Source organism: Linepithema humile, chromosome 3 (genome assembly GCF_040581485.1).
Source record: "Linepithema humile isolate Giens D197 chromosome 3, Lhum_UNIL_v1.0, whole genome shotgun sequence".
In the NCBI taxonomy this organism is placed as follows: Eukaryota; Metazoa; Arthropoda; class Insecta; order Hymenoptera; family Formicidae; genus Linepithema; species Linepithema humile.
In genome coordinates, this window is record NC_090130.1 from 12,174,109 (window position 1) to 12,200,828 (window position 26,720).

Genomic DNA, 26,720 nt, shown 5'->3' on the forward strand with positions numbered 1-26,720 from the left:
TTTTTGAGGGCTATGAATAGCCGGTTCTCTGACCCACGTAACTCCTTGGTCCTATTTATGTATGTTTCCAGAGTTAGAGCCGCGCAGACAGCTGGGTTTTTTGTATAATAAGGAATTATTAATGTTGGCTGTGTCTTATTTATCCTGGAGGTTTTGATTCTGTCTGGTATCTTGATTTCGATGAGTTCCGTTGTCCTTTCTACATTTCTAACATCAATTAGAGCCAGAGTTTGCATACGCTGTGCTGTGATTAAAGCCAAAAGCGTGACCAATTTGAAGGTGAGGTGTTCTAAAGAAATTATATCATTTGAACCCCACTGAACAATGTGTTCCAAAACGGGATGTGGATCCCATGTTGAATCATATTTTGGTTTTCCTGGGCGTAGTTTATAAATACCTTTAAATAGGCGTTTGATCCTAGGATCTTCACCCACTTCTGTCCCATGTAAAAGAGCAATTGCTGACCGACAACTGTTGAGAGTACCATGAGATGCTCCTTTACCATATTCCTCCGTAAGAAATCGTATTACTTGCGAGATGTCCATTTTTTGGGGATCGATATTCTTTTGTTGACCAAAACTCCACCATTTCTTTAAACAAGTGTCATATTGTTTAATAGATGATTCCGATAAGGAAGATAACATGATGTCAATTGCTTCTTCCGGTACACTTCTTCTTGTCAACGCCTCCCGGACAGCATTCCTGCAACCAGGGTAATCCTCTTCCAAAGTGGGTGTGGCTGTCTATTCAGAGAACGTAATAATTTAATATTAGGCTTGAAATAAATTGGTTCGGCCTCCATCATAGCAGTGAAGACCGGAAACCAAGCCTGAGCTGGCCAATGTGGCACCACGACTATACCTCTCGCGCTATCATGTTTAATCTTTTGTAATACACGTAAAATAGTCGCGAAAGGTGGAAAAGCATAAAAGAAATATTGATTCCAGTTTATAGTAAATGCATCAACTGCTATTGAACCCGGATCACGTCCCCAGGAAACATAGCGCTGACATTTCGTATTTGTTCGTGTTGCGAATAGATCTATTTCAGGTTCCCCAAACCGTTCCACTAAAACTCCGAAGGCAGACTGTGATAGGGAGTATTCTGTCTCTGGTTCTAGACGACGTGATTCGAAATCGGCTTCAAAATTATCTTTAGAGCTCACATAAGATGCAAAAATCCAAATATTTCTTTGTTCACACCATGTCCAAATTTGCTTTGTTAGAGAATTCAATTTTGGGAATTGTATACTGCCCATCTTATTAATATACGCGATCGCAGTTGTATTGTCCACTCTCATTAGTATGTCACAATCTTGGAGGCCTTCAGCAAAACATTTCAGGCTAAAAAAGGCTGATAACAGCTCTAAGTAGTTGATGTGATGCGCCTGTTCCTCCTCATTCCAATGACCATGCGATCTACGGTCCTCACAATACGCACCCCAGCCTGAACAAGACGCGTCTGAAAAAATCTCGGTAACTGGCCTGAATTGTCTAATCGAACATACTGTCTGGCTAATGTGAGATTTCCACCACTCAAAATCATCTTGCAATTGTTTGGACAGTACCATATGCGCTTCATAATCTCCACGATTGGCTTTGAGCGCCAGGAATTTTTCCCTCTCAAAATCTTTCATATGGGCCCAGCCATATTTTAAGGTTACACAACATGATCCTAGCGTACCTATTAATGCGGCGAAATCTCTAATTACGCATCTATTCATTCTACTAAATTTTCGAATTTGTTGTTCAGTTCTTTGCCTTTTATCCTCCGGAAGTTCAATCGTCATTTTTTCAGAATCATAAATAAACCCTAGGAATTTACATCTTGTCGAGGGAACTAATTCACTCTTTTGTCTGTTAATAATAAACCCTAAGCTTTCTAATAATTGGCAGGTCGCTTGGACATTCTCTTAAAACATTCGTTATATGATTTTCCTAATAGCAAAATGTCATCTAAATAGATTACCGACAAATATCCACGTTCCCTTAGATATGTAACTACTGGTTTCATTAACTTAGTGAACGTATATGGAGCTTGATTGAGCCCAAAAGGCAAGCAGGTAAATTGATATAATTTATCTTGGAAAAGAAACCGCAGGAATACTCTATCCGATTTTTTGACATTAATCAAATAATATGCATCTTTTAAATCGATAGATGTCATAAAGTAACCACGGGCTAACAACCGTCTTACTGTTTTTCCATCTTCTAGTTTGAAATGATTTGTTTCCACGAACTCATTTAGTTGTTTTAAGTTTAATATGACTCTATGCGTCCCGTCCGGCTTTGGCACGAGAAATATTTTAGAAACAAATTGATCTGACTTAGGTTGACACGTTTCTATTGCCCTTTTATCTAATAAAATGTTAATTTGATTCTGAATTAACCGTCTTTCGCGTGCGGACCAACTAGATTCACCAGGTGGTAGCGATTGTATTACCTTATACGTGAAAGGTATAGTGTATCCCGAAATCCAGCTCAGAATTGTCGTATCCGAAGTTAGCTTTTTCCAGTTGTTCTTAAAATGAACCAACCTTCCTGCAAGGTTACTTACGTTTATTTGCTCTTTTTCAAGCCTGTCTGGCTTGGGATCTCTTTCTTGGGATAATGACTTCTGCTGCGATAGGCTGGTTTCTGAGTCCGCGAGTAAGTCGTCCTGTGCCCACCCCCCCTTGAATTGTAATTCGTCCTGAACTGATTTCGACGAGGCGGGCCTCTGGAGTTTTTTGAGCCTTTATCTTGTTCCATCTGTGATTTTGTCACTGGCTTCAAATCCTTTGATGACTGTTGCAATGTCTTGGCATCCTTAATTTGGTCAATTAAGTTCTTTCCAAATAACCACTCGTCCGATGGCAAGTCCTTTAGAGTATCTCTAAATTCTTGTTTGATATTCATCAAGATTAAGTTTCTGCGAATATATGTTTCATCATGCTGCAAATCGGCGAGTATTCTTGCAACTCTATTCAGCAATTCTAAATGTTGCTTCTTTTCTGGAGGATCTAATTTCAAGATCAACTCAATGATTTCTGCTACCCCGGCGAGTGACGCTGCCACCTTTTCTTGTTTCTCAATGATTCTGTCATCTCTTTTTATTATATTATTATCTAAGACCTTTTTAACTGCCGGATTCAGCTTTGGTGGGTCCATAAATATACAATTCTCTGGCGGGGGCAATTTCTTTAGAAGATTTTTTCTCTCTTCCGTTGGCAAACCTTTTTTAATAATATCACCCCAAATGACGGCGAAATGTTTATGCACCGCCGGTGCTAGAACTCGATCAGGCAAGAGACGGTCTCCAAAGATCTCCAAGATTTCTGTCTCTAATACGGATTCTGGTTTTGCTATATCCTGATCCTGTTCTGGTACCGCTGGGCTGTCTGTCAACTCCTTAGCTGTATTCAGCTGAATTTCTGTCAAAACTTGCAAAGCGTGAGCATCTTCGCCCTTGTCATTCTCCTGTAACGACTCCCTTGAATGAGAGCGTGTAATATTTTGTTCAGGAGAATTACTAAGGGAAGAATGACTATTTCTCCGTATAGAGACATTGTTATGCATAGAACGTCTGTTCCTGTCACGGGAATATTGAGATCCATCGTTCCTCACCTCTTTATAGTATCTGGTAGGATAATAGTCGTCTTGATCGTAGTCATATCTTCTAAAATCTCTACTACGAGAACGACTCCTGGTTTCGCAAGATGATGATCTTCCCGAACAATGTCTGCTCTTACCTGTGATAAGAATGAAGTTTATACTTCTTGGTTCGTTGGTAGCCTCTTTTGATTGTATTATCATAATTCGGTTGGACCGAATTAAGAAGCGATTATTGTTGTCTAGCCGGGTATCTTATGACTCACGCCCGTTGGACGGTTGTGAGTTACGAGGCTGACATGTTGGTAATTAATTGGTTGGACCATTTTACCCTTTTTGTCAGGATTCTGAGCTCTCATAAATCGGTTGGACCGAAATATGAGGCGTCCATTTTTGTCTGCTTGACATCTTAAACTCACGCCCGTTGGACGGTTGCGAGTTGCGAGGCTGACAGCGAAAGAGGTTATGTACACAGACGATGTTGAACATCGCTGAGACATATCAGTGATTAATTGGTTGGACCAATTAATCCCGTATCTTTCACCTAATAATATATATCCATCTAACCGCTGTTACGAATAGATACTTACTACGTCTGTACTTGTCGCATTCTTTCTGTCTTAGAAGTTGAGATTCCAACCACTCAACTCTCTTCTTAAGATCATTTTCTTTATCCTCGCTGCTGTGTGATCGATCTTTTTTGCTTCTTTTTCCCATTTTTGGAATTTCTGAAAACCGCGTGTGACTATATCGGCACAAAGAAGAAGAATGAGAAACTCACCGGAACGGATGGAACAGGAACGGAAGTAAAAGTTTTCAACTGTAAATATTGTGGCGACATCGGTGCATCGTAGAGGCACTACAATATGATCTTGAGGAAGAGGCGCGCAATACAATTATATTATATTATATATATAATTATTTATATATAATTATTTATATATAATTATTATTTATATATAATTATTTATTATATTAAATTTAATAAAACAATATTATATATAATAAAACATTTATTAACACAATTTTAATACAAATAAAACATTTTAAGTACAACAATATTTTATCTTTTGAACAACTTATTTACATTATATATACATTATATATACATATCTTTATATTTTTTTATTAGGTAGGCAGGCAGGATAATTGGATTACATCATATCAGTATAATAGAAGAGAAATTACGCGCAATACACACATTATAGGAGCCATTAGTTGCATTATGGATATGAAAATATGAAGAAGGAGAGGTAAATAATTTAGAAAATCATCGAAAGAACAACACGAGTCCGCATAGAACAACACCGGAACAAGATCAAGAAATTGTTAGAAGAATAGATGAAAATCCGTTTGATGCAGCAGCTACAGTGCTACGCAATGGAGGTATAAATATTTCTGCGAGAACAGTAAGACACCGTTAAAACGCTGCACATATTCGCTCACATCCTGCAGCAAAAAAAATTGAATTAAAACCAGAACATAGAATGCGTAGGATGCAATTTGCCAGAGAATATATGGTCACAACTCAAGAAGAATGGAATGCTGTCGTATGGATGGATGAGAAAGTTTTTTCATCTGCAGAAGATGGGCGATATCGCGTCTGGCGTCCAGATGGAGAACGTTTGAATCCTAAATACGTTCTTACATCAGGATATAGCGGAAGAAGATCAATAGGGTTTTGGGGAAGTATGACGTCTACTGGATTACTGGATCTTTTAGAAATAACACCAAGAATGAATGCCGAAGAATATGTAGAAATATTAGAAGAAATATTAAAATCCGGTATCAGACGCGTCTACCCAGAAAAACAGTACCCGATAATAAAAATAGTACAAGACAATACCCTAACAGCACATGACATCCTGCGTATCATCCCATTTTCATACTTTTCTACTGTGATCATCCAGTAAAAATTGAGATCATCTCTGTAAGATCTCTGTAGTATGATTCGGTTTTTTTTTCGCACGCGTTAATTCTCAGAATTTACTCAACGTACGCAAATAATACATATACGCTTTTCTATCGCATGCATATATTATCGGAATTTACTCAACTTACGCAAATGATATGTACGCACCTTTATCGTGCGAGTATAATCTCAGGTTTGACCGCTATGATACCAGCGCCAACTACGTCATTTCCATACGTACTACTTCCGGTCTTTTCCCGCTTGCCCGATCACCGAGAATTGTGTGCGTGAACGAGGAAAATTGAATTCCATCGATATCGAAGGTAATCCTATTTATTTCCTTACATTTATTTGACAAAAGTAGTAAATATAAAGTCAGAGATAGTTGTATTACATTTTTGTAACATTTCTAATTAATTTTTATATATTTGTCTGATCATTGTGTTTTTAGGTTAAGAAATACTTTAAGATTATATTGTTAGCTTTTATTATTAATTGTCTAATCTCTCTGATTTTTTAATCTGTTTTCAGCTTGCAATTGCAGGATTGAAGTCTTTTGTGCATTAAATTTTATTGGCATTCTTCTATTTGGCTGTATTCTCTGCATTCCACATTGTACGTAAGTCCTTTTCTATACTTTATATTTCACATTTTAAATGTTGGTTAACATTACAATTTTTCACTTATATTTACTTGCATAATAATTGTTTCTTATCTTTTTGATCTGTTTCAGCTTGCAGTTGAAAGCTTCGAGTCTTGCGTGAACAATTCTATTGGCATTCTTCTTTTTGACTGCTCTTTCTGCATTCCAATTTCTACAAAACGTAAGTATTTTTCTATACTTTATATTTCACATTTTAAATGCTTGTTAATATTAAAATTTCTCACTTATATCTACTTGCATAATAATTGTTTCTTAGCTTTCTGCTTTTTGGTCTGTTTCAGCTTGCAGTTGAAGGTTTAGAGTTTTGTACGCTCAATTCAATTGGCATTCTTCTTTTTGACTGCTCTTTCTGCATTCCAATTTCTACGAAACGTAAGTATTTTTCTATACTTTATATTTCACATTTTAAATGCTTGTTAATATTAAAATTTCTCACTTATATCTACTTGCATAATAATTGTTTCTTAGCTTTCTGCTTTTTGGTCTGTTTCAGCTTGCAGTTGAAGGTTTCGAGTCTTGTGCGTACAATTCTATTGGCATTTTTCTTTTTGGATACTTTGTTATTGAATATCAAGAATATTAATTAATTGTTATTATTTAGATATGCTATCGCAATGAGTGACAGAGTACATAATGAAAACGACTCTTCATGCTGAAACAAAAGTTATTACTTTTCTACCAGGAACAAAGGTATGCATTTGTATTTATTTTATGTTATAAACTCATGTATAATTCTACACAAAGTTTTATTAATTTCTTATAATGTTATATTTCTAGGTCAAATATTGGTGTGTGGGACGAAAGGAATGCCATCAAAGATTTAAGGAGAGCTGCTGAGATTGATCTTTCTTTACACAATTCCGTTGAGAAGAAATTGCAGATATTTGTAGCAGCCATTAAAGAAAAAAAGACTGTAAAAATTTTATTACTTTAATCTATTTTTTCCATATTTTTTAGTAACAAAAAATGAAAGAGATTAGTTTTTTATAGGTCGTTTTTTTTAACATCTTATTGATAATTTTTTTTTAAATATAAGGAATTAAATTTGGAAGAAAAATCTTGCTTTAGTATTTATGTAATTTGTACTATGCTAATGTTGAAAGGTCAAAAATGATATGTATCGATATTTATATATGACTTAAAAGAATAATTTATTAGTCTGTTTATAAATGGACTCTAAAAATAATTGTTACGCGATGGTGATTTAATATTAAATTAATAATATATTTGCATTTAAAGGACAAGTGTCATGTTTGATATATGGCATAATTTATTGTGCAATACTTTGAGTAAAAGTAAAACATAAAATGGATAATGTTTTTAAAAATATAATTGTGCAATAAAATAAAATGTAGATAGATATATATTTATATTAAATTTAATCTACAAAAATTTTATTTTATAACAATAAATTTATATTATGCTTTATCAGAATATAATTTGGAAATAAAAATAACATTTAATAAAAATTATATTTCATTACTTAATAACCTAACCTAACCTAAGCGTAAAATGAAGCGCGCGCTTGAGCGCTTGGTTGTGTAAATGTGTGCGTGTATGTATGTCCTACTATACAATTCCCATTTTCATCCCATCTTCACACTATTCTTCTACTATAGACATAAATGCGACTAACTGTAGACGTTAGTGCGACATTCTATGGGACGTTTTACCCCGGACATACGATGATTTCTAGAACGTACTACGTAGTATTGCAGTATCTGTGAGACTGTTCTGAGAATATCACAATTATACTGTTGCGATATTCTCATGATGGTCTCAGTATCTCCGTGTGCTGTTAGGGTAGTGCCGTCCATACCTCCAGATTAGTCCAAGCATGGTTTGATGCAAATCCGGATATCCAGCAGATTCCATGGCCAGCAAAATCTCCGGATTTAAATCCGATAGAAAATGTTTGGGCCCAAATGAAGAAAAAGTGGATAGCTGGCCAATTACAAAATAGAGAAGCGTTAAGGAATCATGTGCAGCAAGTGTGGAACGAACTATCTTTGCAGCCGGACTATGCGCAAAATTTAATAAGCTCAATGCGAAGACGATTAGAATTAGTCATCACAAGTGATGGATACTGGATACCATATCAGTAAGTATATCAGTATAAAATTAATCAAAGAGAAATGTAAATAAATACATGTTTTAATAATTTTAATTCTTATTTTGTATTTCAGAAACACTATTTGCTGATTAAAATAGGTTCTAAGGTCTTGATCAGTGAACGTGTATCAACATGTTGATGAAATATTGAATATAGTAAGTGTTAGTATATAAATGAAAATAAGAGAAAAAGAAAGTGTAAATATTAAGTACATTTTAATAATATTGATTATTCTGTTTCAGGAAAGTCTGGCTACGAAGATAATTGGTTCCTTTGTGCACATTTCTTAAGACTTCTCTAGTTATTAACCAGCTATCTACGAGACTTTATCTGGCCCCAAACATTTTCTATCGAGTTTAAATTCGAAGATTTTGCTGGACATCGAATCTTCTGTATTGTCTTGTACTATTTTTATTATCAGGTACTGTTCTTTTGGGGAGACGCGTCTGACGCCGGATTTTAATACTTGAAACGGTACGTTTGTATACGCGGAATAACTCGCCGGAGTCAGGAGTTTGGTCGGTTGGGGGCACGTAAAAAGAATGCTCGGTGTTGTAATAATAAAATAAAATAATGTTTATTTCGTAAGTGCTAAGATTAAATATCTACAGCCGTGTGGATACGGAACGTTTTAGTATGTTGGTTCGTACGCGTATTATAAAGTATAGCGGCGAATTAATTATTAATTAATTTAACGCAAATAAATTTCTTTATATTAACAGATTAATACAACATATATATATATGTATTTTTATTATTATAGATACTTATAAAAATTTTATTATTATACTTATATACTTATTATATTTATTATACTTAATTTTTATTATAGATACTTATAAAATTTTATAATCACAATGTTGCCACATATTTAATGATCCCTAATATATATCCCATCATATTTGTTTTAAAGAATTATTTTAAGATTTCAACAGAAACATTTCAATAATATTTTATTAGCAAATATTTGAAAATTGTTAACACTTTGTAAATTTTATCATATAAATATTCAGATTTGCAATGTTGAAACATATATTACAATTTCATTATTTAAGTTTGTATCATAATAAATTTGTGTATGATGCTTTTTATATTATCCTAGAATTGTACTTACATTTATGAATTTCAGTTACAATTTTTTGACAATTTTTGAGGTTTTCACAATTAAATATAAAAAATAAATTTCTTTATAGTATTTCTTTTGTAAATAATGCATATAAACAGTAAATATTATTTTAAAAATAATTTTTAAATATGTACTATTTTTTCTTTTATTTTACTACTTTACAAATGATGTTTTTTGTGTATATCCCCAAATTATATTTTATTTTCATTGATATTACAGTCTAAATACGAGTACAAAGCAATTTGTATTACAAATGCATCTATTGCAGCGATTTTTAACATTATAAACGTTAAATATCTAGCACTATAATTTGCAATATATGTAATTTATAGCGCCTTTCTAATTTACTTTTCAATTTTTATTACGCAATTTCCAGTGCTATCAATATTTTACAAAATAAAAGTATTTTTTCGATAAAAACTCAAAGCATTTCTATATTAAAGGAGCGAGAGAGAAAACACTAAAGCGTGCGAGAGAGACAACTACTGTTTGACGATGAGATCATTATTGCCCCTCTTGCCGCTCGCCCCACTCAGCATTTGCCCCTCTTGCCGCTCGCCCCGCACAGCATTAGCCCCTCTTGCCCCTCGTCCCTCTTTGCGCATGAGGTAACCTTCTCTCTATAGATCTTGATCTCGGACCGAGTTCTAGTATCGTGGACACAAGGCTTAACGGCGGTCGTACAGTGACGTGAACGCGTCAGCGCAAGCGCGGGCGCCGCAGTTGTCTCTAGACGACTGCGAGCGCGTGGATCGATACGTGCGAGCGGTGTCGATGATCGATCGACTGATCGATAGCTCGGGCGCGTGCGCGGTGACTTGATGATCGCTGTCGATTCGATTGTTCGCGATTGCCTGCCGGATATAAGGACCCGATTTGAAGGGATGAAGACGGGAGCAAGGACGCGCGTATTGCCCGCACCCTGCAATGACCTGCGGACGTGGAGCCGAGTATTCCCGGCGGTATACGGGTATGTCCGTATATAAGAACAAAGCCGAGTGCGCTCGGTAATATACGAGTATGCTCGTATTTAGGAAACAAAACCGAGTATGCTCGGTAATATACAAGTACGCTCGTATGCGAGGATCGAGGCCGAGTACTCTCGGTAACGTGCGAGTATGCTCGCACGGAGGAACGGAGGACGGTTCCTGGTGGTCGAGTATGCTCGGCAGGAATACGAGTATTCTCATATCGAGATCTAGATCCGAGTATGCTCGGCGGGAATACGGGTGTTCCCGTAACGTGTGGAAGCGGTTCCTGGAGCCGAGTATGCTCGGTCGGTGCACGAGTATGCTCGTGCTCGTGGGGCTACTGGTCATAGACTTCGAGTATTCTCGAAGGATTACGAGTGCTCTCGCAATAGGATGTTCACTGGCGAGCAGTGAACAGGATCTGGTAAGAAGCAGTGATGCGCTGTCGTGGGATTTTTTCCCGTATGGAACCTCCGTGCGCATGCGTAAGCTGACGTCACAGCTAGACGTCGGCTGCTACCACAGATGTATCTAGGTGTACTATAGGGGATATGATAGTTTTCCCGCGTTTTTAGTGACACACGACATATTATAGTGCATTATAATCAATTACAATTGAAATCAGCTGATATTGTGAAAGAAGAGGGTGAATTACTGAGGGTTCAAAGCGTTTGCTTAGTGCGCAGACGCAACTTTATTCCCACGACAGCGCATCACTGGTAAGAAGGCGTACAGCCGGGCCTCTTTTATACCCGGCTGTCGCCCGACTGGCGAAGGATCGGCAAGCATCGGCGGTTTAGCCAGCGGACCCCCACCTGGTAAGTTTCGAAACGGTCGGGTGTGGGGGACCGTCCGGCGATTGACCGTCGGTGTTTACATGATTAATTTATCGGCGCTCGATGCGCCCTTTTTGGCTACAGACAATATTCGGTCCGTAGCCGTGACGATGCATGCTGCATCGTTACATACTTCTTCTAATATTTCTACGTATTCTTTGGCATTCATTCTTATTTCTGCAAGATGTAGTTATCCAGTAGAAGTCATACTTTCCCAAAATCCTATTGATATTCTTCCGCTATATCCTGATGGAAGAACGTATTTAGGATTCAAACGTTCTCCATCTGGACGCGAGACGCGATATCGCCCATCTTCTGTAGATGAAAAAACTTTCTCATCCATCCATACGACAGCATTCCATGCTTCTTGAGTTGTGTTTAAATATTCTCTGGCAAATTGTGTCCTTTGTATTCTATTGTATGTTCCGGTTTTAATTCAATTTTTTTTTGCTGCAGGATGTGAGTAAATATGTGCAGCGTTTTAACGGCGTCTTACTGTTCTCGCAGAAATATTTATACCTCCATTGCGTAGCACTGTAGCTGCTGCATCAAACGGATTTTCATCTATTCTTCTAACAATTTCTTGATCTTGTTCCGGTGTTGTTCTATGCGGACTCGTGTTGTTCTTTCGATGATTTTCTAAATTATTTACCTCTCCTTCTTCATATTTTCATATCCATAATGCAACTAATGGCTCCTATAATGTGTGTATTGCGCGTAATTTCTCTTCTATTATACTGATATGATGTAATCCAATTATCCTGCCTGCCTACCTAATAAAAAAATATAAAGACATGTATATATAATGTATATATAATGTAAATAAGTTGTTCAAAAGATAAAATATTGTTGTACTTAAAATGTTTTATTTGTATTAAAATTGTGTTAATAAATGTTTTATTATATATAATATTGTTTTATTAAATTTAATATAATAAATAATTATATATAAATAATAATTATATATAAATAATTATATATAAATAATTATATATATAATATAATATAATAATTATACATTTTCCTATTTGTCCACATTTTTCTGAATTAGATAAATCTGTGTCCATAGAAATTCATAGTTAATAAAAAATTATGAATAAATTACATTAATTAAATCAATTAATTAATAAAAGTAATTAACAAATCAATTGGTGCAAGGAAAACGCATAGTTGTCTTTAAGAAAAAGTATGCAATTTGCAATGTGCAGCTGCGTACTTTTTCTTAAAGTCAACTATACGTTTTCTTTTCACCAATTGATTTGTCTCATTATTCTGTGCATAAAAGTATGACGGTAAGATTATTGAAAATTAATATGCAGTAGCTTTTTTAGCATGGAGCAGTTTTTCTAAATAATAACAGTTTTGTGTGATTAAATTTATTTTAGTTTTATATTGCCATATGTTAAAATGTAATTAATTTTCACTTACCTATACGTTTTAATTCTGTGATACTAGTGATACTACAGTTATTGTGCACTTTAACATGTGTCGAACACGGATACGTCAAACTATGAACTGTCAATTACATTTTCCCGCTCTGAGACGACGTTACCGTTTTTCGAATATCTACAGTCATAATGCATGAATATTGAGAGGTGAAGCACGCATGTCCGGTATGCCTGACATGTCAGGCTAGACGCGTGTAACTTCATGTGAGAAGGCATTCCTGTCCACGTGTGTACATACAGGGTGTTTTGGGTTTAAGTGTTCTAACTTAAAATATAAATTTAAGACTTCAAAACAAGAAAAAATTTTCCTCTTGTGGTATGCCCATAAATGTTTTGTTTAAGAGATATTGACATCTAAATATTTTCAATATGAAACCGTGTGAGCTTTCGTTGCGCGGTATAGCTCGCCGGGATCCGGGTTCGGTCGGTTGGGGGCACGTCAATAAAACTCGCGTGTTGGTGGTAGTTAAAGATAATTTGTTTATTCAAATAAATAAAGAGTGTTAAATGACATCGTGTATGTTCAGTTTGTATGTTTCGAGATGTGATGTACGATTGGTATAAATGTGGTGTACGACTTGTATAAATGTGATGTATGATCGGTATAAATGTTGTATACGATTTGTATAAATGCAATGTATGGTTCGTATAAATGTGACGAGCGTGTAAGAGTGACGTGAAGCGTCTTGTGCGAGCGGTGAAGTGTTAGCGCAAACGCGGAAGAACGAATCGTAGTTATCGGTACGATGGAGCGCCTGTCAGCGGGTGCGTTCGTAGATGCGTCGCGAGTCAGTTCGATAATCGATCGATATTGGTAACGCTCGGTGGCGCAGATTGGTCAACGCGATTTTGCCTGCCGGGTGGTGTTTAATTCGAATGACGGTGTGCGGAGATAAAAGAATACGCGGGTTTTTATGATATTGAAATCGGTGGCCGAGTACGCTCGGTGGGTACACGAGAACGCTCGTGATAACAAGATCTGGAGCCGAAGACGCTCGGCGAGAATACGAGAACTCTCGTATTGGACGGGTGTGTTCGTCGGGTGCGCGGGAATGCCTGTGCACGGAGATTCGGTATCTGGGGCCGAGTACGCTCGGCGGGTATACGAGAACGCTCGTATAAGAAGGCTCGGAGCCGAGTACTCTCGGCGGACTACGAGAACGCTCGTAGAAAATCGGATGTTTGCTGTCTAGCAGCAAACAGGATCTGGTCGCTAAGGCGTACAGCTGGGTACATCAGTGCTGCCAGAAACGAGCGGCAGCATCACACAAATACAACCGAGAACCGATGACGTCACCCTATTCGTGTGAGCTCGACCCGGTCGACCAATGGAAGAGAACGCACGTCTCCCTTCCACCGAGCCGACGAAACAGACGATAAATGCTAAGAAGTAAGTGTTTCTAAGGCAAGTGGCTGGAATATGAAAAATCCCGTGTTCGAGATTTGCTTTTCGTAACTTTCTTTTCTTTTTTCCGCATTTGTTTCTAACAGTGTAAATTATCAAATAATCTTTTTTTTTTGCTTAAAAAATAATAGTTTATATTTATTAATAATATTCGCATATGTTAAAATTAACAATTTTTGAAATAATTCAGATTTGCTATTGTCAATAGAAAAATGAAGTTATTTTTATTTAATATTGTAACAAAGTGTAAATTTAACATATGCTATGTTCTTGCCACTCGCCTTATCCGTTTAGTCATGTTTGCTTTGACATTTATGTCTATCGACTCGAAAGATTTTACATACCTGTAAAACTTTTAATTATTTCCCAACTTACAATTACTCACTCGCGTTCTGATATTTTTTCTCCCGTTCAATAATTTTCTATTCGTACATTCGGAGAATCCGAATAGTGAGATCAATAATGTACTTAATTTTCGTACACTCTAGTATCTCAATCTGAGATCGGTGTACATTTTAACGTCTCAAATGTAGACAAATTATTTCTATATGAAAAATAATTAAAATTTTCACACCAACAATCTATGATATATCCTCCATATGCCATATTATATTTTATTCCATTTTTAATCATTTATTTTAAACTACTGCATATTAGCAAGAGTTACTGTACTATGGAGATTAGTGGAGGAAACGGTAACATATATTATAAATGCAGTCAGATTTATTGTACTCTTGTTAGTATTGTTAAAATATTGTAAAAATAATGTATTATTAGTTTATTAGTAATTATAATAGTATTATTAATAGTGGTCTTCCGCACCACCTTCGAGGTTCCACTAACGGCGCATTTAGGTTTTTTTAGTGGACCTTCGCCAGGAGCCCTATTATCCCACATTTCATTATTCTTTCTATATTTTTTTTATACATATGTGATGTCATTTGCAGACAAAATACTCTTTTTATTCTTGTCATTTACAAGTGTGGTGTCATTTGCAGACAAGATACTCTTTTTACTCTTGTCATTTACAAGTGTGGTGTCATTTGCAGACAAGATATTCTTTTTACGCTTGTCATTTACAAGTGATGTCATTTGCAGACAAATAACTTATTACACCTCTGTAATAAAATTAGCAGTTACTTTTTTGTGTTATATAAAAAATACTATTTATTTGTAACATTATTATTGCGTATCATTAGATGTTGAGGGACCAGCTATATCATCAACGTCTGCAGCATGTAGATTAAGACAACTTTTATGTTTTTTAGGACATGTAGAATATAATTTGTTCGATGACATGAGAGACAAATGTTTTTCATTAATCTCCATCTTTAAAATAGATTTCTTTAAAATAGATTTAAAATAGATTCTTTTCTTGCGTTCAAAGCTGATTTTAAAACGCAAATGGCATTTACAGAGACGGATGAAAGACTATTTTGTTTTTTCGTTTTTATGTATGATAAAATTGAAAATATTCTTTCTGGATCGGCATTAGAATTTGGAAGTAATCTAATAGAATTTATGAGGGATTTAAGAGATTTGGATATTTCACAAGATCTCTGGAGCTTTTACTTTGTAAAATCTGTTTCCACATTATTAGAGTTACGCAGGTAACGGGGCGGATGGATTGATTAACGCTAGGCGAACCGATAGTGCGGTGATCAAACGTATTGTTCCTTGACGGGCTACGGGTGCGAAGACTTCGCCAAAATGTAATCCAGGTTGCTGGCTGAATCCCTGCGCAACTAGGCGGGCCTTGCGTCTGTAAAGAGAACCGTCTGAATTAAATTTGTTTGTTAGAACGATGCGACTTCCAACGGTAGTGGAGTTTCTTGGACGGTCCACAAGTCGCCATGTTCCGTTTTGGATTATAGATTTAATTTCGGACATCATGGCGTTGTGCCATTCCTCAGCTTCCGGGCTCGTCAGAGCCTGTTTCATTGGTATCTCGGATACTAAAGCGATTTCTTCTTCAGCGTATCGGACATGGTTATTGGCGGATGAATAGACTTTGCGAGGTCTTCCTCTTTGTCCTGTTCTCAAGACTTTTGGTCTTCCTCTCCCGCGATGAAGACTGCGGTAATTCGGGTGCGATTTCATCAACGTGGCCGTCTTCATCGGATTGTTCTTCGACGGGTTGTTCCTCAGCGGGTTCCTCGATGTGGGGGAACAATTCTACGTCGATGGATTTAGACTCCGTGTTTGTTGTTGGTCTCTCTTCGGGATCGCCTTCTGGCGAGAGGTCGAGATCCTGAGGGAGTGATTTATCATCCTCAATGAATTTGACGTCACGTGATATGGTAACCTTGTTTTCATCAGGCAGCCATATTCTGAATCCTTTGGACTCAGTGGGATAACCTAGGAAGATGCCTTCTTTGCAGCGTCGGTCCAGCTTTCCTCGGCCTGGTTCTGTGTTCAAACAGTGGACTCGACATCCGAATTCCCTGAAGTACTTGACGTTGGGAAAGTTTCCGGTCCACAGCTGGTATGGCGTTAAGCCATCAAGACTTTTAGACGGGCATCGATTCCGGATATAGTTGGCGGTGTTGACCGCTTCGGCCCAAAATTTGGATGGCAGGCCCGACTGTGCGAGCAAGCATCTGGCCATATCCAGAAGAGTGCGGTTTCGTCGTTTCGCGATCCCGTTCTGCTCAGGGTTGTACGGAACGGTAAGTCGTCTGGTAATGCCGTTGTTTTTTAGTAGCTTGTCGAAATCTTTACCTGTAAATTCCAAGCCATTATCGGACTGAAATGATTTTATCTTTTTACCTGTTTGTCTCTCAGCGAGTGCGATGAAATCTCTGGTCGCCTGAAGGGCCTCATTCTTGTGACGCAAAAAACGAACTTCGCTCTATCTTGAATGGTCGTCAATGAACTCGATGAAGTATTTTGCTTTCCCTATTGATTCGACCCGCATGGGGCCGCAAACATCCGAGTGAATTAGGTCGAGAAGCTTCGAAACTCTACTGGATTTCTTGGGGAATGGTGTGCGAGTCATCTTTCCTTCAAGGCAGATTTTGCATATGAAATCCTTGGCGATAGTTTTGAACTTTACACCGTTGATGGTTCCTTGTTGCTGTGCCTTGACGAGGTCTCTGACGTTCAAGTGGCCAAGTCTGCGATGCCACAGCTCGACGGTTGAAGGTTTTTCTGACGACGATAACGCGCAGCTAGGTTTAGAATTATTCTGGCCTGATTCGCGCACGAAATATAAGCCGCCGACTCTGTCCGCGGTCAACTTGATATTTCCGTCTCTGTCGATTATTGTTGCGTTTTCCTTCGTAAAATTTACATTGAAACCGTTGTCCGTTATTTTGCTTACCGACATCAAGTTGGTGCGTAAATCCGGAACGTGCAACGTCTTGCTCAGAGATACGACTTTGCTGTCGCCGTCTACGTCGGCTGTGAACTTCACTTTGCCTTCGGCAGTCGTTTCGGTCGAAGCGCTGTTCGTCAGATTTAGTTTTCCGGATCGAGAAAGATTAACTTCGTGGAAAGTGTCTAAATCGCTGCACAGATGAGCGGTCGCGCCGCTGTCCAGACACCAGGCTCGGCGCGATTTGATTTCGTCGGACTGTAACGCAACGTCAACGCGTAATGACACTTCTTCTTCTGCACTTTTGGCTGATTGACTTTTGATGGTCTTCGAACGACACTCCTCGGCTCTGTGACCTATTTTATTGCACTTGTTACAGCGAGGCTTACTTGTCTTTCGATCGTCACCTTGTGTATTGTCTCTAGGTTCGGACGCTTTGTTTCTGCGTGTTCGGTTTCTATTTTTATTTACGTACATTGCCTTAGCGCCAGAGCTGTGAGTCTCGCTCTTTCGCGCCTCGTTCTCTTCCACGATTTTTATACGTAAAGTGTCCGGTGTAGGCAATTCGTCGCGAGATTCGATTGCGCATCGAAAATTGTCAAAACTCGACGGTAGACTGTATAAAAGCATCGTTGCTAAGACGTCGGGATGTATATCTACCTGCATGTCCTGCAATTTGTCGACTGCGTCGTAGAATTTGTTTATATGCTCGCGAACGTCGCTACCTTCCTCCATGCGATGGAGCATTAATTGCTTAAGTAGCGTTGCTTTCCTGGCGGGTCCTCGTGATTGGTATGTCGTCTCTAATTTTAGCCAAACATCACGTGCGGTGGTACAGCCTTTGACTTGTTTCAATTCAGAACTGCCGATCGCCAGGATGATATCGGACTTTGCCTTTGCGTCGCCTCTTTCCCACGCTTTCCGCGCGGCTTCCGATACGGGATCGCCGGCCACGACTTCGGGCTTGGCGGACTCGCCGTTTACATACGACCACGCGTCGTTCTTGATGAGGAGAGCTTCCATGTGAAGCTTCCACGTATCATAATTGTCCTTTCCTAGGCTCTCAATTCGCGTCACGCCACCGATATTCATGGTCGAAGAGGTTATGCTTCGCTGAATCCGATAATTTTATTGTTTTAATCACGGTGCACCTGGGCCCATAACCTATTAGAGTTACGCAGGTAACGGGGCGGATGGATTGATTAACGCTAGGCGATTATGAGTAGCAACACGTTTTAATTATGTACTCAATACATGTGCAAGCACGTTAGGCGGGAACCGACTAGAACTGGGAGGGAACCGCGCGACAGAAGAAGTAAGTAAAGAAAAGGAAGGTGCGCAGCCGTGCTCGTCAAGGAACAATACGTTTGATCACCGCACTATCGGTTCGCCTAGGCATGAAAATGCATCACTTTGACATAACGACCGCCTATTTAAAAGGCGAGTTGGATGAACAGATTTTCATGGAACCTCCTAAGCAACTAGCCGGAATTCTAAGGACTATTTTGAAGGAGGAAGATGACCGTAATCTGGCAAACAAAGCCAACAAAATGCTCCAAGACCTACAAAACGGAGACAAGGTATGCCTCTTAAAAAAATCGCTGTATGGTCTCCGCCAGGCCGGAAGAAATTGGCACACCAAGTTGGACAGCACACTCAAGAAGTTCGGCGCCATTCCCTCCGACGCTGATCCCTGCCTCTACACACGTGGAAAAGGAGAAGACTTCATCGCCATCGTGGTTTACGTCGACGATATCTTAGTCGCTTCTCGTAACCCCAAGATTATCGCGAAATTTCGCGACATGATCACCGAACACTTCGATGTAAGGGATCTCGGCGAAGTGGGCTACTGTCTCAACATAGAATTCAACGTTACTCAAAACGAGGCTACCATGCATCAACGAGGTTACATCGACGACATACTCAAACGATTTGGAATGACCGACTGTAACCCTATCAGCACACCGATGGACACTAATGTTAAACTCACCAAAAAGAAGAAATTGGATGCTGACGAAGAAGAAACGAATCTTCCTTATCGGGAGCTCGTAGGCGCTCTAACCTACCTGGCAGTAACCACACGTCCCGATATAAGCTACGCTGTTAGCTATCTAGGACAGTTTAATAATTGCTATGGCAACGAGCACTGGACTGCTGCGAAACGGGTCCTCCGATACCTCAAAGGATCCAGGGACATTGGACTAGTCTACCGAAGAGACTCTAAGCCCATCGAAGGATTTGTGGACGCCGACTGGGGTAGCTGCTCCGAAGATCGACGATCTTATAACGGCTATTTGTTCAAGCTGTCTGGCAGCCCAATATCCTGGGATTCCAGGAAACAACCCACGGTCGCCCTCTCATCCACCGAAGCGGAGTACATGGGTCTAACCGAATGCGCCAAAAAGGCCATTTACTTACGAAAATTTCTAGGACGACTCGGATTCTCTGAAATTGGCAATATCACCGTGTTCAACGACAATATGGGGGCATTGAAACTGGCTCAAAACCCTGTCTTTTACTCACGGAGCAAGCATATTGATATGCGCCACCATTTTATCCGCGAGACCCTGAACCAAGGACTATTGAAGGTGGCCCACGTTTCTACCAGCGACATGCCAGCCGACATGTTGACCAAGGGTCTTCCTAGACCCAAACATATGAGGTGTACGGAGATTTCCGGACTTCAGCGAGTTCCCACGGAGCATCACTGATCGTGGATCGAGCGGAGGTGTTAGCGCAATTCTGTTCGTTGATCGTACAGAATTGCGCTAACACCTCCGCTCGATCCACGATCAGTGATGCTCCGTGGGAACTCGCTGAAGTCCGAAAATCTCCGTACACCTCATATGTTTGGGTCTAGGAAGACCCTTGGTCAACATGTCGGCTGGCATGTCGCTGGTAGAAACGTGGGCCACCTTCAAAAGTCCTTGGTTCAGGGTCTCGCGGAGCATCACTGATCGTGGATCGAGCAGAGGTGTTAGCGCAATTCTGTACGATCAACGAACAGAATTGCGCTAACACACATGTTATCAAAACTTAATTTTTTAAGATTTGTTTTTTCTGTTTCTGTAAAATTGAGATGTACAATAAACTATTCTTTTTTTAAACCATTTTCGTCAAAACCACCGAGAGTTTGAACGATAAAAGAAACGTCATTGAATGATGTTTCTCTGTGAAAATCAAATAAAACAACGTCTGAATCAAAAACTTTATATTTTGACAAAAATTTGTCATTAATTGGTAATCTTTTACTAATTTCCTCGGCAGCTGTCACATAAAATTGTAAACAATTTTCTCGAACATTCGCAACTATGTCTAAGTATCCGTTCTTTGTCAGTTCGTCGAGGTATCCTTCGCATTCTAATCCTAAATTTATTTCATTTAAAGATTTTTGATTATTTTTGTCAGAAAATTGAATATTATTGCATACGTTTTTTAAAAACTTAGGTTTTAGAAAGTGTTTACAAACTGTGGTTAGAAACTCTACTGATTTATAAATACAAATAGCAAAATACAAATAAAAACATAGAAAGCATCCAACAAGAGCAGCAGCAGCCGGAGGAACAAACAAGTGGTAAATTATTTTTTCTTTTATTTTTTGTAACTAAATGATTAATTTATATGCATGATTGTTTTATTTAATATAGTACTTATCTGTAAATGTGCTTATTTTTTAGAAAAAAGAAGAGGAGGCGGAAAGTCTCGCGCTCGCTGGTATCACCAGCGAGGTGGAAGAAATGAATGGGGAGGCAGAGGTGGATGGAAAGGCAGAGGTGGATGGGGTGGCAGAGGTGGATGGGGACAGAGAGGTGGCCAGGGTGGAAGAGGCCCTATTATAATAAAAAAATATTATATAAATAAATAAGATATTAAATAGATATACAAATAATTTTATATATTAATTTAATATTAATATTAATTTTATTTTTTTAACAATGAAACTTATTTTTTAATATCTTTTTTCTATTTTTTATTTATATTTTTATTATTTTTTAACTATATTTTTATTATTTTTTAATTTTTTATTTATATTTTTATTTTAAATTTTTTATTATTGATTTATTATTATTATTAATAATAATTTTTTTAATCTAATTTATGTGATAACATTGTAATAATATATTGACTAGTTATATTGTGATAATTTTATATTAAGATTTATTCTACATATATATTAAATAAAATTTAAAATAAAATCAATTATCTCGTGCTAACTCTCTATCCCGTCACATATTTATAGATAAATAAAATGTTACTAACATGTCTGCAAATGACATCACATATGTATAAAAGAAATATAGAAAGAATAATGAAATGTGGTATAATAGGGCTCCTGACGAAGGTTCACTAAAAAAACCTGACGCGCCGTTAGTGGAACCTCGAAGGTGGTGCGGAAGACCACTATTAATAATACTATTATAATTACTAATAAACTAATAATACATTATTTTTACAATATTTTAACAATACTAACAAGAGTACAATAAATCTGACTGCATTTATAATATATGTTACCGTCTCCTCCACTAATCTCCATAGTACAGTAACTCTTGCTAATATGCAGTAGTTTAAAATAAATGATTAAAAATGGAATAAAATATAATATGGCATATGGAGAATATATCATAGATTGTTGGTGTGAAAATTTTAATTATTTTTTATATAGAAATAATTCGTCTACATTTGAGACGTTAAAATGTACACCGATCTCAGATTGAGATACTAGAGTGTACGAAAATTAAGTACATTATTGATCTCACTATTCGGATTCTCTGAATGTACGAATAGAAAATTATTGAACGGGAGAAAAAATATCAGGACGCGAGTGAGTAATTGTAAGTTGGGAAATAATTAAAAGTTTTACGGATATATAAAATCTTTCGAGTCGATAGACATAAATGTCAAAGCAAACATGGCTAAACGAATAAGGCGAGTGGCAAGAACATAGCATATGTTAAATTTACACTTTGTTACAATATTGCAAAATAACTTCATTTTTCTATTGACAATAGCAAATCTGAATTATTTCAAAAATTGTTAATTTTAACATATGCGAATATTATTAATAAATATAAACTATTATTTTTTAAGCAAAAAAAAGATTATTTGATAATTTACACTGTTAGAAACAAATGCGGAAAAAAGAAAAGAAAGTTACGAGAAGCAAATCTCGAACACGGGATTTTTCATATTCCAGCCACTTACCTTAGAAACACTTACTTCTTAGCATTTATCGTCTGTTTCGTCGGCTCGGTGGAAGGGAGACGTGCGTTCTCTTCCATTGGTCGACCGGGTCGAGCTCACACGGATAGGGTGATGTCATCGGTTCTCGGTTGTATTTGTGTGATGCTGCCGCTCGTTTCTGGCAGCACTGATCGGCGGTTTAGCCGGCGGGTCCCCCACTTGGCGAAATTTGGAACGGTCGGATGTGGGGGACCGTTCGGCGATTGACCGCCGGTGTTTATGAGAGAAGTTTATCGGCGCTCGATGCGCTCTTGGCTACGGACGATGGACGGTCCTTAGCCGTAACGATGCATGCTGCATCGTTACAAATATAAAATTTTATGAAATTATTATCAGGTTATAATAAATAAATTAATAGAGTGTGTTTCAACTACTTTATTACTAGAAAATTTAAAAATTTTAACATAATTATAAATTTTGTTCAAAGTGGTCTTGAACATTGAGACGGGCTTGGCATCTTTTTGTTACGATAGCAGTGGCAGAGCGGCACTAGACAGCTGTAATTGTTTCACACGCTTGAATAATTTTTGTGTGTAAAAAATTAATGTCATTAATCGGACTTTTGTAAACTTTTTGTTTTTAGTAGCACCTGAAGCAAAAAAATGTAATGGCGTCAAATCTGGAGAGCGTGCAGGCTAAGTCACAGGTTCTGCACGACCAATCTATCGATCGGAATAATGAATATTTAGCCATTGTCTTGGACTTCTGGCGTAATGTGCAGGACAACCATCTAATTGAAATCATAATCATAATTCTTATGTCTAGCGAAACATCTTCAAAAAGATTATGAAAATCATTATTTAGAAATTGCAGAAATGTTTGCAATTCACATTGAGCCGAGGTGGTAAGAAGTGGAGACCTATTACAATATCTATTATTCCTAATCACACATTGCATTGAAAGTCATGTTGAAAATGCTGCTCATGATTTGCATGAGGATTTTCGAGCAACCAGAGATGACTATTTCTCTGATTCAAGATATTTTTTTTTTTGTAAAAATAGCTTTATCCGTCTACAGAATTTTTCGTAAAAATTGTTACGATCAACTTGATTTAAATACTAATAAAAAAAAGTCTTCTTTACCGAAAATTTTGAAGTAATAAATATTGTACTCGTTGAAAATGATATAAATAACGTTCATCTGCTGTGAGAGTTCTTCATACTGTCGGCGTAATATTGTATTTAATTCTACTGCAGCTTTACGTACACTGCAAGACGGATTACGATCAAAATGCTCTAATATGGCCGTACTCCTTCGTTTACTTCGTAAAGGGTTAAGAACTCTACAAGTACGTGGCAATAAAGTTGATGAGCCTGTTTCTCTAAGTCGTTGAAATGTGGACCTGAAGACAGTTTTGTGTGGTAATCTTCGATTTGGAAATCGCACGGAATATTAAAGAGAAATCGGAGCAACGGTTGTCAGAGCAAAAAAAATTGTTTTACATCTGAAGGAGATGTTTGCAGATCTTTTGTGATTTCTCCGCCCTGACTTTTTGTTTATGCTCGACCGCACATTGCGAGAAGAGTGCTTGATTTCTGCGGTAAAGTTGGCATAAATCGACTCGAATGGCCAGCAATGAGTCCAGATTTAAATCCCATTAAACACCTATGGGACAATCTTGGCAGGAAAGTACGAGATCATGTACCTGCTCCTCAGTCATTGCCAGAACTTCGAAGAGTTCTTGAAATGGAGTGGAATAACATTAGCAGTCTGAAATTAAAACATTAATAAGGAGTATGCCTCGTCGCATGAATGAGGTAATACGCGCACGAGGAGGTCATACTTATTATTAATATACGCGCACGCACACGCAATTGTACACGCACCACCGGGAGGGTTTGGAGTCGTTAAATATCGTGGACCTGACGAGCCATAAGGTCCTTATCCCAGTGGTGCACGCACACACACACACACACGCACACACACACACACACGCACGCGGGATCAGATTTCTGCCACGTCCACGCCGTTGATCCTGGGTAACGCTAAGAGCAGAATTGACACTTACAACCGTAAGAAGAGTTTGGAATTTTAAAATACCGCGGAGCTGATGACCACGGAATTCTTATTCTTGCAATTCGGTCTGGTTCAAAATTGAATATCTCGGCACGTAATACAGCTAGCAGGATTTTTTAAAAACCATTTTAAAAGTTTGGATGTCTAGTGTTCGAAAATTCATAACGCAATAATGTGCGACAATTTTCTCCAAAATGGCGGATGACAAAGCAAAAGCATGCAAAATTAAAAAATAATGGTTTGAGTTTGCGACGATGCACGACGTAAACGAAAAAATTGTAGCTTATTGGGATCAAAAGCGTATGAAAGTACAGAGTCTCCTCTTTAAAATGCTTTTTTATGCATCTCGATACGATAATTTTTCGCTGAGAGATTCGCATTTGAAGTAAGAACCTGCCTTTTTCTTCAAATGCGAATCTCTCGGTGAAAAATCATCGTATCGAGATGCATAAAAAAGCATTTTAAAGAGGAGATTCTGTACTTTCATACGCTTTTGATCCCAATAAGCTACAATTTTTTGTTTATACCGTGCACCGTCGCAAACTCAAACCATTATTTTTCAATTTTGCATGCTCTCGCTTTGTCATCCGCCATTTTCAATAAATTTATCTTGCAACATTGAAATAAATCGATTCTTAAAGTAGAGATTCTAAGCTTTATTTTCATATTTTATAGAACTTTCTATCTTTATTATTTACGAAGTTATCGTCAGTTGAAATTTGATGAATTTTTCCCACATTTTTAGTGTACCGCTTTTTTTCGGGTGAGTGTATACAGGATGTCCGGTAATTGCTGAATCACCTTTCGGGGGCAGGTAGAGCGGGTTAAACCGAGTAGAAAAGTCCTCTACCTTTTGCGATTTTCGCAATAATTAATGAGAAATTAATTAAAGAAGATCGGCTAATTTGCGCGAATCTAAGCGCGCGGCGAGAAGAGAGAGCCCACTGTTACGTGGTCGTTAGGACGCAAGGATCTAGCCTTTTGCACCGCTCGTATGTTGCCGTAGACATTTGTGGAAATCTCCTCCCAACGCTTTATCGCGCGCCTAGTAACAAAATAACAGTGGACTGTATCGCCACGGGTCTCTTCTCGCCGCGCGCCTTAACTCGCGCAAATTGGTAGATATTTTTTAACTAATTCCTTATTAATTATTGTGAAAATTGCAAAATGGTAGAGAACTCTTCTACTCGGTTTAACCCGCTCTACCTACCTACACCCGAGAGGTGATTCAGCAATTACCGGACACCCTGTATATACAGGGTGAGGCAAAAGTATGGAAACCCCCGAATAAGTTTTGAGGAAGGCATTTTACGAAAAAATGTTAAATACAAAAGTTTTAGGAAATTTCTCTGGCTTTTCAATGGTGACCTTGGATTTGACCTTGACCGTGACCTTGAAGGTCATTTGAAGGTTAGAGTAATTTTTTTAAATGGAAACCCCTATTTTTTATTCTAAAATCTAATAGCTGGTGTCAAGAGCTTTTCAAAACACTATAATGAAGTTATTTTTTATTAAGTACTTTTCGAGTTATGAGGCTTATAAATTACAGTATTTTGACATAAAATACAAAATATCTTGTAAAACATTCAATTTTTGGGAATTTTACCTTAATACTTTTATGCATAAAATAATGAGACGAATCAATTGGTATAAAGAAAACACATTGGTTTTAAAAAAAAGTATGCAGTTGCATGTTGCAAACTACATATTTTTTCTTGAAAGCAACTATGTGTTTTCTTTATACCAATTGATTCGTCTCATTATTTTATGCATAAAAGTATTAAGGTAAGATTCCCAAAAATTGAATGTTTTACAAGATATTTTGTATTTTATGTCAAAATACTGTAATTTACAAGCCTCATAACTCGAAAAGTACTTAATGAAAAATAACTTCATTATAGTGTTTTGAAAAGCTCTTGACACCAGCTATTAGATTTTGGAATAAAAAATAGGGGTTTCCATTTAAAAAGATTACTCTGACCTTCAAATAACCTTCAAGGTCACGGTCAAGGTCAAATCCGAGGTCACCATTAAAAAGCCAGAAAAATTTCCTAAAACTTTTGTATTTAACATTTTTT

General features: G+C 37.6%; 2 protein-coding genes and 1 long non-coding RNA gene across 8 annotated transcripts in view; 1 reads left to right on the top strand and 2 right to left on the bottom strand.

The window, feature by feature from the left end:
* LOC105670916 (venom serine protease 34-like) overlaps positions 1-26,720 on the bottom strand; it is a 94,459-nt gene that overhangs the window by 32,277 nt on the left and 35,462 nt on the right. The gene's annotated exons all lie outside the window — the stretch shown is intronic.
* Positions 661-3,559, bottom strand: LOC136998772 (uncharacterized). Its single transcript, XM_067351961.1, has 2 exons — positions 2,557-3,559; positions 661-743 (listed from the first exon to the last, which is right to left on the bottom strand). Exon 1 carries the CDS (start codon positions 3,555-3,557, stop codon positions 2,559-2,561), a length of 999 nt encoding a protein of 332 aa, XP_067208062.1. The 5' UTR covers positions 3,558-3,559; the 3' UTR covers positions 661-743; positions 2,557-2,558.
* Positions 5,668-7,635, top strand: LOC136998635 (uncharacterized). Of its 5 annotated transcripts, XR_010889217.1 has the most exons (7): positions 5,724-5,825; positions 6,034-6,117; positions 6,236-6,326; positions 6,448-6,538; positions 6,660-6,684; positions 6,768-6,856; positions 6,944-7,635. It is a non-coding gene; the product is annotated as an uncharacterized lncRNA (long non-coding RNA). The 5 variants fall into 5 exon arrangements; XR_010889219.1 differs by having other exon boundaries at positions 5,668-5,825; positions 6,034-6,121; positions 6,660-6,856; XR_010889216.1 differs by having other exon boundaries at positions 6,660-6,856.